We start from the raw sequence: 15738 nt of genomic DNA on the forward strand, positions 1-15738 counted from the left end.
TTCCCCCTACACCTAGGGCTCTTATTTTGTGCAGTAACCCTTGATGTGGCGCCTTAATAATGATCAAACAACTTTTGGAAATCCAAGTGCACCACATCTATACGCTCCTCTTTATCCACATTTCTTGTTATTTCCTCAAAGTACCCAAATAAATTAGTCAAACATGATTTCAGGAAGCATAAATATTAAAAATCAAGCTATGCAACCCAATGTGCCTCAAACGAGCCTGTCAATGGATTGCAAGAGATGTGGGGGTTCATTATCATATTTAATTCAGGATCTACAGTGCATTTGGGAGCCTGACTTAATTTTAACAGAGGTTAGCTGGGTTTCCCAGGGGCTGGGAAGTGGGAAATAAGAACAGAAAATACTCAACAGGTCAGGCAGTATCTGTGGAGAGAGAAACGGAGTTCACGTTTGAGGTTTATGAAATTTCATCAGAACCTTTATGCGAATCATGGTCTCTCTTCACTACCTTGGGATGATGGACGCTATTCAGCCACCACAGCTGTCATCACCAAGCTGTAATCAGAAACCCTGGACTCTCCAAATTGTTAGGGACCGTCCCTGTCAACCTGGCTGTATGCCAGGCAGGAAATGAAGAAGAAAATGTTAATGAGGTCTTTCTATTATTATCAGCAGAAGGCCTGGCTCCCTCAGATCTTGGGGTTTTAGACGCAATACCACGCTCCTCTGCCATCCTTCCTGCTACCCCCCCCCCGAGAAACTCGTAGTTTATGACATGACCAGATAATCTAGGCAAATGCTTCGATGAGGGAATGGCAAACTATTTGAGATGTCACTTTCCTAATGAGACATTAAATCAAGGCTCTGTTCTTGTGGTTTCCATTAGAGATCCCTTGATAATCTATTTGTAACAGATTGTCTTGTGTTCATTATCTTTATTTTAACATTGAACATTTAAAATGTTTATGTAACCAGTTATAATAAGAATCCCCTCTTTGAATAGGCCCCAGTGACACTGAACTTGTCGGCGCCAATCACTAAGTGTCATTTTAGCTCCACTGTATCCTGATCACTATAATCCTTTGACACAATGAATAACGCCAAAAGAGATCTACTAGTATATGAAGAAGAGTTTGGTGACCTTCTTACTGTGTTCACATTGGCTGCCTCCTTTGCCTACTTAGTAAGCCACTGCACTTCAGAATAGTTCATTGCACGTGAAGTGCTTTGGGAAGACTTGTTGCAAAATTGGGAGAACTGTCCCACAGACTAGTCAAGTTTCTGACATAGTCATACTCTCAGAATCATGCCTTCCAGCAAATGTCCAAGACTCCTGCATCACCATCCCTGGACAGACCCATTAGAGATGGCAGCATATAATTGGGAGGGAGTGGCCCTGGGAATCCTCAGCATTGACTCTGGACCCATTGAAGTCTCATGGCACCAGGTCAGTTGCTGAATCAGTACTCCTCCATGTTGAAGACAAATGTAGGTCCCTTACCGTCTGAAATGGGAGAATTTATAATAGCAAACAAGGAAATAGAAGTGCAATTAAGCAACTACTTTACTTCTATTTTCATGGAGGAAGACACAAATAACTTCCCAGAAATACTAGGGAACCAAGGAAATTAGTATTATTAACACAATAGTGCTGGAGAAATTAATGGGACTGAAAGTCAATAAATCCCCAGGGCCTGATAATCTACATCCCAGGGTACTAAAGGAAATGGCCATGGAAATAGTGGATGTGTTGGTTGTCATCATCTTCCACAATTCTGTAGATTCTGGAACAGTCCTGCCAGATTGGAGGGTGGCAAATGTAACCCCACTATTTAAAAAAGGAGAGAGGAAGAAAACAGCAAATTACAGACCAGTTAGCCTAACATCAGTAGTAGGGGAAATGCTAGAGTCTATCATAAAGGATGTGATAACAGGACACTTAGAAAATGTCAACAGGATTAGACAAAGTCAACATGGATTTATGAAAGGAAAATCATATTTGACAAACCTACTGGAGGTCTTTGAGGATGTAACTAGCAGAATAGATAAGGAGAACCAGTGGATGTGGTGTATTTGGATTTTCAGAAAGCTTTTGACAAAGACCAACATAAGAGGTTCGTGTGCAGACTTGAGTACAGGAGCAAGGATGTCTTATTGCAGCTGTACATGGCCTTGGTGAGACCACACCTGGAGTATTGTGTGCAGTTTTGGTCTCCTTACCTAAGAAAGGATATACTTGCCATTAGAGGGAGTGCAGTGAAGGTTCACTAGACCGGTTCCTGGAATGGCAGGATTGTCATATGAGGAGAGATTGGTTTGATTAGGCCTGTATTCAGTGGAGTTTAGAAGGATGAGAGGGGATCTCATTGAAACATATAAAATTCTGAGAGGGACGGACAGACTGGATGCAGGGATGATGTTTCCTCTGCTTGAGGGGAGGCGAGGAGGGGGGGTGTCTAGAACAAGGGGTCACAGTCTCAGGATACGAGGCAGGCCATTTAGGACTGAGATGAGGAAAAACCTATGGAATTCTCTACCACAGAAGGCTGTGGAGGCCAAGTCGCTGAATATATTCAAGGAGGAAATAGATTTCTGGACTCATGGGGTCTGGGGAGAGAGCAGGAGTATGGCGCTGAGATAGAAGATCATCCATGATCACATTGAATAGCTGTGCAGGCTCGATGGGCCGACTGACCTACTCCTGCTCCTATATTTTATGTTTCTGAAAGAAATGTGTGGCATTGAATGCAGAGATGAGCCTATTGTCTAACCCATTGCACTCTCCAACATCCTGTACAACTTGTGCGATAATTTATTTGTAGTACCCTTTCGATGAACAAATTCATTAAAAAATATATAGGAAATTAAGTGACCATGAAACAGGAAGGGGTAGAAAAGGCAACAAAACCAATTGGACAAGCTTTTTTAATGCCAAACCAGACTCAGAATTTTATATATGAAGTGATGAAGAATCACTAATAGCGACTGCATTATTTAACTGTGATGCTACAAATTGAGCAGAAGGGGGTGCCATTGTACCACTACATAGGCAGAGAGAGAAAAAATACATTTTAATTTAATTCTAAGAATACGAATGGCCCCAGTCCCATCAGTTCCCCCATCTTAGGTGTCCGTGAATACATGGCAGTGTGATTGATTATTAAATATTCTCATTTTAATACCTTAACACAAAGCATACATATGCACAAGTGTAAAGTGTACCTACAGTGTGTGTCAGTGTGTATTTACAGCAATCTGTAAAAAAGCTCACCTGTCTCCATTCTCCTCAGATCATCAAGTCAAGTTATTCCACCTAAATAATTAATTGTTCTTATTTTCTCCTAATCAAAATAACACAGAATCAATGTTCTTCACCTGAATGAAACCCTGTCCCTCTGCGAAATGCTGTGCTGTGGTGGCCCAGCTAAGAATCTAAACTGATCGCAACAGGCAGATTAAAATTACTGGTACCACTCAAATGTGCAGCGACCTGTAGGAAAACCAAGCAGGTATAGCTCACAACATCTCGACGCTTGGTATTATAATTACCTAGGTACATGTATTTGTGGAAAGCACACAAACTAGAAGGAGGCATTCAATGGAATGCAAAAATGGACACTGAGGAGGAATTGAGAGGTTTGGGGAGGTGGCTGAAGCCACGGTTAAAGAGAAAGGCCTTTGGAAGTGTTTTAAAGGTAAGGAGAGAAGAGGCGACTAAGAGATGATTGGGAGGAGAATTCCAGAATACAGCGCTGTGATCTCTCAAGGCTTTAACACTGATGATAGTGTGAAGGAAAGTTCAGACTCAGAGGTGTGAATGCTGTGAGCTGGAAATTATAGGAGTGGAGCATCTCGCGGTGAAAGTCGTGAATTGGATTTTTTAAATCAAAAAAGTCATATTTCTGCACCACAAATCGCTGGAAATTTGTATTGATAAATGTGCGATAAGATCAGCGGGGCAACTGTGACCACCTGTACATCGGGTCCTAAGGTCTCGTCGCCAGCTGCCTTTCGATTTGAGGATGACGTCTACTCAGGGTCACGAGTTTCTGCCACGGGTCTTCTTGTGACTGAACAGACCGATTTTGGGCACATAGGGCAGCATGTCTCACGAGGTAGTGGGATCCAGAGTGCAGGATTTACTTCCCTTTTCTTTCCTTTGCAGCCGTTCTGCCTCATCATTAAAGCGTTTGGACTCAAAGTGTGATGCAGCTTGATGGACGAGTCATCGCCATTTTGAACGATTGGTAGCAAGCTCCCAGTCGGGCTTCAAGGGAAGCTTCAGAATATCTTTGTAGTGTTTTCTTTGTCCTCCCCTGGAACGCCAGTTGAGAGAACAGGACCCGGTGGGGCAGATGCTTTTTGGCCATCCAGACACAGTAACCTGTGCGTCGTGATTGTCTTTGCAGGAGTTTTACCTGAGTGCTTGTGGAGCTGGCTTCAAGAGGATACTAGTGCATGTTCCAATGGGGTATATCTCCTTAACCAATGAGATTTAAGGATAGGGAAGGAAACAAATTGAATAACAGTAATGGACTTGGGGTGAATTAGAGTCAAATTAGATGTAGAAAGAAAATGAATTAAGAGAGACAGAGAGAGACACAAAGGAAACATTAAAAAATTAAAATACTTGACATTTAAAACTTTAGAAACCTCTCTCTCTTCAGGTACCCTGCTCTACAGAGGCGACAGCAGCCATGGACTTCCATGTGTTGATCCATGTTATACGTGGCAAGTTACTGCAGTGGTTTGCTGTTGCCTTCTGCAGGTTCTGGCTGACCAGGAGATGCTTCCTCTCTTACTGCCTGCCATAGTTGTTATTGGAAAGATTTGCAGGTTGATAATCAAGCTAATTGCCTGTGTTATGAACGCACCTTCTGTGACCAGCAAGTCCTGGAGTGGGACTTGAACCCAGAGCTGCTGGCTCAGAGGTAGGGATGCCACCATTGTGCCACAAGACACACCCCACAAAAAAACGTCCAGGATTAATTAACTACCTTCGGGGTGGGTGGTACTCAACACTTTCATTGTTCCTGCTCGATCTGCAGGGTTGAGTGGCATGTCAGAACCATAAATCACGCCACTTTGCAGCCTTAGCAAGCCATGTTACACCTGAAAAATAGGTGCTACATGGCTCAGTGTCTAGACCCTAGCATCCGTTTGGCATGTACCGGGAATGCCATTGCTGAGATCAAGCTCTGGAGGATTACAGGGTCAACTTCATGCTCTATCATTGACAGGTATGCTGAGGCTTCAGTACAGCATCCCCGATTGTCATTGGATGTTTCACAATTTTATGTGTAGACCACGACTGAGATAATTCAACTTGGAAATCTTTCAGTGAAAAGAATGAATCTTGGAAGACCAATAAATTATAACTTATGTGACTTTAGAATGACGTGCCTCAGTTAAAGAATGGTGGAAAACATATCGGGCTGGATTTTCATCCTCGAGGTGGGTAGCGGGAGTTGGGAAAATTCCTGCCTCTGCCTGCCCTCGGGACAAAGTGCCCAGGAGGACAGGGATTTTCATTGTGCGGGGAGCGGGTGTAGGCTGGAGTCAGGCCAGCTGGCCCAGGACAGAGTTCGGAGGCTGCCGCAGGGGCGGCCAGGTGCGGAGAAAGGCTGTTTAAAAGGCCCACCTCGGTGCGGTGCCACAATTATAATAAAAACGGAAAGGCTCTCCAGACCTCACCCCTCACACCCCCTCACCCTGCCATTCCCCATGCTCCATCCTTGTCACCTCATGCCCCCACCCACCCCCATGTCCCCTCATGACCCCCATGTCAAGCAATGCCCCCCAAACAACCCCTATGATCCCCCATTCCAAGCTATGGCACTTCCATACCCATTCGCCCATTGTACACTGTATAGAAGCAATGAGTGCTATAGTGACGGTAGGATGTGTAAAAAAAAAAGCTTTAAAAACAGGTATTCATTGATAACTTTCCTTTTTACTGCAGCCCAATGAAAGTGTCAATCATCCAGACCCTTTAAAGTATCAATAGCAGAAACTTCAAGCACTGGAATCCTCTTTATGGTGTGTAAATAAACATTGTGAAATTAACTATAGATCAGAGAGCCAGAGCTGTCAATCAGGCAACGTTTTCCCTGGGCTCAGGTGTTTCAACAGGCTAATGGATTTCTGGTCTCTCAGCCAAGCCTCATATATATATATATATATATATTTATAATACGGCAATAGGTAATCAGTCCTTTCATTCTGAAACAGACAATCTATCATAGAACCATAGAAAGGTTACATCACAGATGGATCTTGTCCATGCCAGCCCGAGGACACCCAGATACCCTTTCTAATCCCACCTTCCTGCACCCAGCCCATAGCCCTGCAGCTTACAGCACTTAAGGTGCAGATCCAGATACTTTTAAAAAGAGTTTAGAGTTTCTGCCTCTACCACCAACTTGGGCAGTGAATTCCAGACACCTACTACCCTCTGCGTAAAAAAGTTCTTCCTCATGTACCCCCTACTGCCACTTATCTTGAATCTATATCCCCTGGTTCTAGAATTCTCCACCAAGGGAAACAATTTTATCCTGTCCACTCTATCTATTCCCCTCATAATTTTGTACACCTCAATCAAGTCACCTCTCAGCCTTCTTTGTTCTAAGGAAAATAACCCCAACCTATCCAATCTTTCCTCGTAGCTATACTTTTCTAACCCTGGCAACATTCTTGTAAACCTCCTCTGTACTCTCTTCGGAGCTATTACATCCTTCCTGTAATGTGGTGACTAGAACTGCACACAATACTCCAGTTGTGGCCTCACCAGTGTTTTATACAATTCCAACATTATATTCTTACTTTTATATTCTATACCTCTGCCAATGAAGGAGAGCATTCCATATGCCTTCTTTACAACCTTGTCTACTTGAACTGCTGCCTTCAGGGACCTGTGTACTTGTACGCCAAGATCTCTCACTTCATCTATCCCTCTTAGTATATTCCCATTTATTGTGTAATCCCTGTAACTGTTTGACCTCCCTAAATGTATGACCTTACACTTCTCTCTGTTAAAATCCATCTGCCACTTTACCGCCCACTCCACCAACCCATCTATATAGTTTTGGAGATTATGGCTATCCTCTACACTATCCACAACTCGGCCAATCTTTGTGTCACCTGCAAATTTCACAATCGTGCCCCCCACGTTCATGTCCAAATCGTTAATCTATAACACAAACAACAAGGGTCCCAACACCGAGCCCTGTGGAACACCACTTGTATCTAGTGAAGATTGGAAAATCACCCTCAGAGCATCTGCTATCTCCTCCCTGACTTCCTTCAGCAGCCTTGGAAACAATCCATCTGGCCCTGGTGACTTATCAACTTTCAAGGATTTCAACACTTCGAGTACTTCCTCTCTCTTTATGACTATCCCGTCCAACATCTCGCAGTGTTCCTCCTGGACTACTATATCTACATCCTCCCTTTCCTTTGTAAACACGGAGACAATCATCTGGATATCATCAGTGAATCTTATACTGATTTATAAAATACACATTGCGAGAGTAGCCATTACTGAATGGAAATTCACAAGGATTCAGAAATTCAATGAATAGTAGTCAAAAATGTTGATGATATCAAATTTGGAGGGACAGTGGAATGGGAGGGAAGCAACACTAAAATTAGAGTAAATTGGCAAAAATAGATACATGACATATCAATAGCAGGTGAAATCTATAGCAGGAAAATACAAAATTTCCACACAGGATGAGAAAATCAGGCTGGAATAGTTAAGGATGAGATAGTAAGAGACCTAGAAGTCTAAATAGACTCAATGCAAAGCATGTCTAATAAATGCAGAGTGGCAACCAACAAATCCAAAACAGTTAAATAGAAATCAGATGGAATTGTGATCCATCTGCACAATGATCTGATCAGACTACCTTCAATGTTGCATTCAGTCCTGGTTGCCATGACACAAGAACATATTCCAGGAATGGGAGTAGTGCAGAGAAGAGCCATGAAAGTAATCCCTGGTGTTGGGATTAGGAGTAAAGATCCTGCATTGTTAATTCCAAATTTCCAATAAAAATATACGTAACATGATGGGGGAAATAATTAATTCCCTTCCTTCTTGGAAAGGAGACATCTGAAAAGTGACCTTTAAAAGAGGTATAAAGGAAGAAAACTTAGAACTAGATAGCACCTTTCACAGCCAATTAAATATTTTTTGAAGTTTAGTCGCTGCTGAAATATAGGGAAATGCAGCAGCCAATTTGCCCACAGCAAGCTCCCCGGAAAAAAAAACAATGAGATACGTAACCAGGTAATTTGTTTGAATTATTTGGGTTGAGGGATCGATGTTGGCCAGAAAAACTTCCCCGCTCGCTTTGTGTCTCATCTGAAAGGCAGTGCCTCCACAGCATTTACTCCCTACTCTGCTGAAGTATCGGCCTAGATTATGTGCTTAAGTTTCTGCCTGTTGACGCCTTTGCCTAGGATAGTAAATGCTACTAGGAAGGTAAATCAAGAAGCTTGAAATTAAAACATGAGTACTGAAATTCAACAAACTAGTTTGAGATAATTTTAGGGCTTTTTTTCCCCCGAGAAATGTTTCTCTACAAAAAGAGATCAACACTTTGAATAAGCTTTCAAGTAGAATAGTGGAGGCAAAATCTATAGATGGAGTTAAAAACAATGGGTCAAATGGTCTTCCCCATCAGCAATTATCTTGTGATCTTGTGAAGTAACATACAACTAGATTGAGGGTTCAGCTTCAAGTCAATAAACCCTTACTGCAATACTTTATTTCCTAAAAGTCCCTCTAGACTACCAATGTGTTTAACCCCCCCAGCTGCAGCATTGCATCAGTTTAAATGTTTTCAACATCAGCACCTAAAAATTTGATAGCACTCAGAAACTTGGATTTTAGAAACAGGAGAAATGCAAAGCCCCTTCATTTTCAATAGATAAACTTCAACTACCTGCCATAGTCCTCAATCACCTCTACAGGTACTCAGGAAAACATCTTATTGTCTCCTGAACCCGTCTATGCTGTCCACTTTATGCCTTCCCTGGTAACTAGCCCACAATTATTTTACCAGTTGACTGGAAAAGTTCTTTCTGACTTACTAGTAAATAGTATACTTCTTCTCTGCTCTAAATTCAGAATATTTACCTTGTGTGCCTGGGTTACCAAGGGTGTGTCGTTGGAGCCCAGGATCAAATTCTATTGTTCCAAATTGTTCCACTTACAGTTTCCCTTATGAATACTTGTCCATTAGTGCCATTTAATTGGCTTTTATTTGTATTCCATTTAAAAAAAATTGTTACTATTTTTAGCAATCACTGTGATATTCTTTCTTCCCAATGCACAGTTGTATTCTGTGAAATGACACAAGTATATTGGTATTGCAATCTTCCACCAAGCTCAGCTGCACATGAAGCAAAATTGAATGACAGTAGCACTGTTTAAATGTGACGTGGTGGAATAAAAGCTAATACGTATAAATTTCACTGTCATCCGGCCTTTGACAGGTTCTATAGCGTTTCTGCAGTTGTATTTATTGTTTCCTTTTGTCACACAGCTGAAAATGTGGCCAAAGCAATACAGACAGAAGAATGTTTTTCCCCCATCACCTCCTTTTCTCCTCATAACGTTCTTCCAAATTTAGAAAAGAAGGCTGTCCATAGTGAGGTAAATTTTTCAATGATTTTCTGTTTCAACCACCCTTTAGCTATAATATGCCCTTTGGCTTGTCCATTGACTGATACAAAATGTATTTCCATAATAGCTACACTATAAATCTATAGAACCACTTATTATTTCCAGTAGATGTGGATAATTCTATCACAGTGATAGTTATGTTGATACATTTTCGGTTGCAACCGAGTTATACAGAATTGGAAGGTCCCTGGTTTGTGCTGAGTTAACTGATCTTAGCGAGATTATAGTAGGGCCCTATAAATTGGGTAAAATGAGGGAGGGGGATGAAATCAAGTTGAGTTATTGTTGCTGATTTCTATCTCTTCATTCCTGCAGGAACGTGTGTATACATATGTGTGCATATGGGTACCAATTGTTGCTGGAATAAGACCCCTATCCCCAACAGGTTGAATAACCCATAGACACTCACTGTTTAGGCTTGAACATAAAAGTAAGGGTGCTATGCTTCAGTTATGCAGGCCAATGGTGAGACTGCACCTCGAATACTGTGTGCAGTTTTGATCTCCTTATTTAAGGAAGGGTGTAAATGCATTGGAGGGGGTTCAGAGGAGGTTTACTAGATTGATATCTGGAATGAGTGGGTTGTTTTATGAGGAAAGGTTGGACAGATTGGGTTTTTTTCCACTGGAGTTTAGAAGAGCGAGGGGTGATTTGATTGAAGTATACAAGATCCTGAACGGCCTTGACAAGGTGGACGTCGAAAGGATGTTTCCTCTTGTGGGTGAGTCCAGATTAAAATTAGGGGTCGCCCTTTTAGGACAGAAATTGGAACTTTTTTCTCCCAAGGAGTTGTGCAGCTTTGGAACTCTGCCTCAGAAGGTGGTGGAGGCGGGGTCATCGAATATTTTTAAGGCAGAGGTAGATAGATTCTTGTTAGGCAGGCAAGGGAATCAAAGGTTATTGAGGGTAATTGGGAATGTGGAAATCGAAACATAAGAATATCAGCCATGATCTTATTGAATGGCGGAGCAGGCTCGAGGGGCTGAATGGTCTACTCCTGTTCCTATTTCTTACGTTCTTATACTTGAGTTATCAAAGGATGCAAGATTCCCAGCATGAAACAGTGCCTTTAAGTAAGGAACTTGTTTACCTCAAGTTAAATGGCGCACTGATGTGGGAGCATTCTGTGTGTTCTTTTTGTACTTCTACTTGAAGGTAAATTGTGCCATTTGAATTAAGTGAATCCTGTCCTACCTAACAGCTGTTCTGTATGTTCACCTTACTGTGAACTAAAGCAGCTTAACAATTTGAATCTGGCCTCGTCTCACCAAGCGTTTGCTTAGTCCACCTTCAGTGAGATTGAAAATGTACACACACAAAAGAAACAAATATCCAGTCCAGCTCACAAGGAGATCTGAAAGTCAACAAAGCAGAAATAGCACAATCTAAAAATATTGACCAGGTCAAAAGAGGCAGAGGCAGAAATGATACATTTAGTGGCAGAAGGAAAAAAACATGAGATAAATAGAGAGAAACAGAGAGAGAGAGAGAGAGAGAGAGAGATAGATAGATAGATAAAATCTCAGCTAATGGATTGAGAGATTAAGTTGAGGAAGCAGGAGTTTCAGCTGGAGCCTATACAGGGAGAAGAGCGACACAATTAGGAAGAATAGAGGGAAAGAGAGCAATGCAAATTGCAAGAAGAGAAGCAAGGATATAAATTCGAGGTCAGTGAGGACAAAGATTTCCAGCATGAGATGGAGGAGAGGAAGAGCCAATATGAGCCCAAAGGGTAGGATCAGCAGACACTCACAGAACTTGGGGACTACCAAATCTTATTGCAAATTTTTAAGAAAGGGGATAATATTGAAAAATGAATGGGCCAGCGGACTCATGACATTACTGAGCAGCAAAGTATTTACTCACATAAAATTCTGCTGATAGTGCACACTCTGATATTATAAAGTGCGCCATTTCCAGGGCTTATGATTTAACATTTCAGTCAAGTCTAATCTGGTCTTCATCCCGCACATGTAATTTGGATAGAAAACAGGAACTGGGAATCCTGTTAAATGTTGTTGCCCTTCGCCTGAGTGACATTGAAGCGATCTGTAGCATCCCCTACAACTGCTGCCAGTTGAAGGCTGCTAGCTTAGCACAAACCAGTGACAGAACTGGGAAACTGTCTGGTCTGCACTGAGCCATCAGGCAACACCTCACCTGAGTACATTTTTCGTTATCATTGCAATGTTTGTACAGGCTAACACTGAATAAAATGCTTCAGTGCAGAAATTGCTCTGTTTTGCATCATAATTTTTGTTTTCTCTCTTACCTTTAATTGAAGTGGGGCTCCAGAGGAGAGTGGTAGCAGCTGTGTGATGCCTGGTCATATGATGAAGCTCAAGACAGCTGAAATTAATCCCACGATAAAAGTGGTGTCATAATGCTGTTATCACGCTGCCCTAGAGACCACAATCTTTAGAGATATACCAAAGTCTTTTTTTAAAAATCACCATTTTACAATGTAATAGAAGGAAACACCAAATGAAGCTGATGATGAAGCATCAAGAAGACAACTCAGAAAGGAAGACAGCGAAATGGATTTCGAGGTGGAGAGATTAAGAAAAGGTGAGTCTTTGGTTTATGTTACAGTAACTCACCTGGACTGTAGGTAATCAATTATATGAGATGGCATGAGAGGCAACTACATGTAATATTTCTTTAAAATCTGAGCTCCAAAATCCTGCACCACAGAGAGTGCTTTTTCCTAAAGATCTCTACTCAGGATCTCACTTTGTGCTCCTGATGACCTGTGGAGAGAAACTGAACTGAGACTCGATACTTCACCACAAGAAGAGGAGAGGTCAGGGCTGAGAGTGAGGAGAGTGGGAAGAACATTGGGGTTCTCTTGCAAATTCTGGGCAAAGATCCACTATCTGGCCAATTGGCCAGGTACAATGTACATCCAGAAGAAATAGGAAGAGGAGAACTCTCTCTTTGGGAAATAAAAATGCAATGAAGATTATTGTGTTGCACCTTTTGAACAGGTGAAAATATCTTGTATTGGTGTAACTATTAATCACATTGGTATTTATAGTCTTCGCTAATGCAGATCATATGAATAATTAAAAACATATGTTAGTGGGGTTTTCAACCCTTGTGTTCTGAGGTTTGCTTTACTGACGATGAAAGTTCATTCAAAACATTAATAGTCAGCGACATCATCGGTCAGAAGTGAGTGAAGAAATTTGTCTTTTTTTAAAATAAAACATTTTTCTGTCTGGTTATTGTATGTCAATTTCTGGAAAGCTCATTCTAATGTCAGACTACCCCATCAAAAGACCAGAAGGATTGCACCCTAGAAACCAATTATTGTTCTTCAGGACACATTACACATATTCAGCTGCTATAATTTTTATTAGTCAGTTTATGGTAAGGAAGGACACGGATTGGGTGATGTAGTGGCTCAGCATAACTGTCCTTCAGCTCTGGTATCTGGGCTCAATCCTGCCTCAGATTGGCGGAGTGAGGGCCTCATCTTGTTGCCCTCTGTAATTTGGGTAGTGTGAATGTGATCACTAGCAGGCTTGGCCTCATATCTGCAAAAGGAAAAAAAATCCTGATTTTCCACTAATTCGTAATCTTACTTTGAGGAGCTAGAAGAATGGGTATTGTGAGGAATGGAAATGTCATGGTGATGTGGTATGGGCTGCTGTTCTGATGTTGGGCAGAGAAAGGAAGGAAGGAAGGAGGGGAGGAAAGAAAGTTCATTTGTTTGGCACCTAATCACTTCTTCTGGATATCCGATAGCAGTTTAAAACTGATGAACTATTTTTTTGCTGTGCAATCACCATTGTTATGTCAGCAAATGCCAGTCAGCTCACAGGAAAGAGGTAATGCATGAATGGCCGGATTCTCTTTTTCTCTTTTAGGTGGTGTTGTCTGAGGGAGAAACCAAGCCAGCTCCCTGCTCTTCTTTATCCACAAAAGAAACAGTGCGTTACGATGCTGCTGCTAGTTCAGTTTAATTCTTCCTTTTTCACCTCCATCAATGCAGCAACGCTGCCCACTCTGGAACTGTTCTGAAGGTGACACTATGTGCTCACATTAGTAGTAGGTTTGAACCAGTAATGAGCCACCCAATTTAGATGCAAAAGTGACACTAACTGAGTTAAGAACAGCAGGAGTCTTATTCTGCAGCGTTTTTGCTTCCTCCCCCAAACTCCATTCCCTAGCTATTGACCCCAACCCTCTCGCTGGCAACAGTCTGAAATTAAAGCAGTCTGTTGCAACCTTGCTGTCACATTTGACTCCGAGCTGAGCATCCGACCTCATATACATGCCATCGCTAAGACCATCTATTTCCACCTCCGTAACATCTCCCGCTTTCACCTCTGTCTCAGCTCCTTTGCTGCTGAAACTCTCATCCAAGCCTTTGTTACTTCCAGGTTTGACTATTCAAACACACTCCTGGCTGGTCTCCTCTTTGTGAACTTAAGGTCATTTAAAACTCTGCTGCCCATTCACATCAGGTCCTGTTCACCCATCACCCCTGTGCTCACTGACCTGCATTGTCTCCCTGTCAAGAAACTTTTAGATTTTAAAATTCTCATTGTTGTTTTCAAATCCCTTCATGGCCTTGTCCCACCCTATCTCTCTAATCTTCTCCAGCCCCACAACCGACAGAGATATCGACACTCATCTAATTCTGGCCTCTTGAGCATTCCTGAGTTAAATGTCTCCTTCAGTTGCCTAGGCCCTAAGCTCTGGAATTTCCTCCCTACACCTTTCTACCTCTCTTTCCTTCTTTAGGACATTGCTTAAAATCGACCTCTTTTGCCAAGCTTACGGTTATCTGACCTAGTATCTCCTTATGTAGTTCAGTATTATGTTTTGTTTTATAATGCTCCTGTGAAGTGCCTTAGGATGTCGTATTATGTTAAAAGTGCTATATAAATATAGGTTGTTGTTGTAAGCTGCTGTTGCATCAAACCTATGGTATGTCTGATATGGGCATGCTTGTTTTTAACTTGACTCTCAAAAATGGGCATATATCTGTCCTCTCGGTGTAATATCCTTCTCATGATAAGCAGAAAAGAACATGCTACGTGTGGGAAACAGGGAGGGGAGGCAGTGGCATAATGGTATTGTCACTGGACTAGTATTCCAGAGACCTGCGTTCGAATCCCACCACGAATAGTGAAATTTGAATTCAATAAAAAAAACAATCTGGAATTAAAAGTCTAATGATGACCATTGTTGTTTAAAAAAAAAACCCATCTGGTTCACTAGTGTCCTTTAGGGAAGGAAATCTGCCACCCTTACCTCCAGACCCACAGAGTGGCTGACTCTTAAATGCCCTCTACACAAGGGCAATTAGGGATGGGCATTAATTGCTGGCCTACATCCCATGAACAGTAATGGAAATTATTTTACAAGACACAGTAGCAAAAAAGATTTTAGAACACATAGAGTTCAATTTTTAGTCAAGGTTCAATTTTGTGTCTGTGGGTGAAAATCACAGTATAGCAACAAAAACTAGAAAATTATTCTGCCTGAAACACATTAATATGATGAATGTTCATCGGAGCAGGTTTGCTATTCTGGGTGTCAGCACTGAGAATGCTGCATGGACGAAAAATTGCTTATGATTACAATGTGAGAGAAATCTTTCTTCTTGGCCAACATGGATTACCCGGCAAACCTCATTGGTCGGATTTGCACCAAGACGAACAAGTGGTAAAACCCTGCTTTGAACAAAGACTCAGAGACAAACTCAGCATTCTCCAATCAACTGTAGACAAACAATGATATCTAACATGTCCTCTTGCTCCAGATGTGTTCACCTCTGCATTTTGCCAAAGTATGTGGTCAAAGCAAAAGGGACAAATCAGAGATAATAGGCTTGATTTGAAATCCAGGGTTGGGAACCCAATGCCAAGATCATTGCCTAGTTCCCAACCCCGTGCAATATCTTGGAGGCCAATCACGCCATCTGAAAGCGCAATTTACAAAGTGTGCCCGCACCAGACTCACCCCCACAGCCTATTGAAAATCAAACCCCGATGTACCCAGGACTGTGAAGGTGCAAATGCAAAATAATATCAATGTTTCAAATTCTGAGTCAGAGAGAACGGGCA

General features: G+C 41.8%; 1 protein-coding gene across 1 annotated transcript in view; it reads left to right on the forward strand.

Moving 5' to 3' along the window:
• LOC144692021 (lebercilin-like protein) overlaps positions 1 to 15738 on the forward strand; it is a 55354-nt gene that overhangs the window by 22421 nt on the left and 17195 nt on the right. The window contains exons 5-6 of the mRNA XM_078560579.1: positions 9519 to 9628; positions 12130 to 12226. Of these exons, the coding sequence (XP_078416705.1) occupies positions 9519 to 9628; positions 12130 to 12226 (207 nt within the window). The remainder of the gene's footprint in view (positions 1 to 9518; positions 9629 to 12129; positions 12227 to 15738) is intronic.

This window comes from Cetorhinus maximus, chromosome 16 (genome assembly GCF_964194155.1).
Source record: "Cetorhinus maximus chromosome 16, sCetMax3.hap1.1, whole genome shotgun sequence".
Lineage (NCBI taxonomy): Eukaryota > Metazoa > Chordata > Chondrichthyes > Lamniformes > Cetorhinidae > Cetorhinus > Cetorhinus maximus.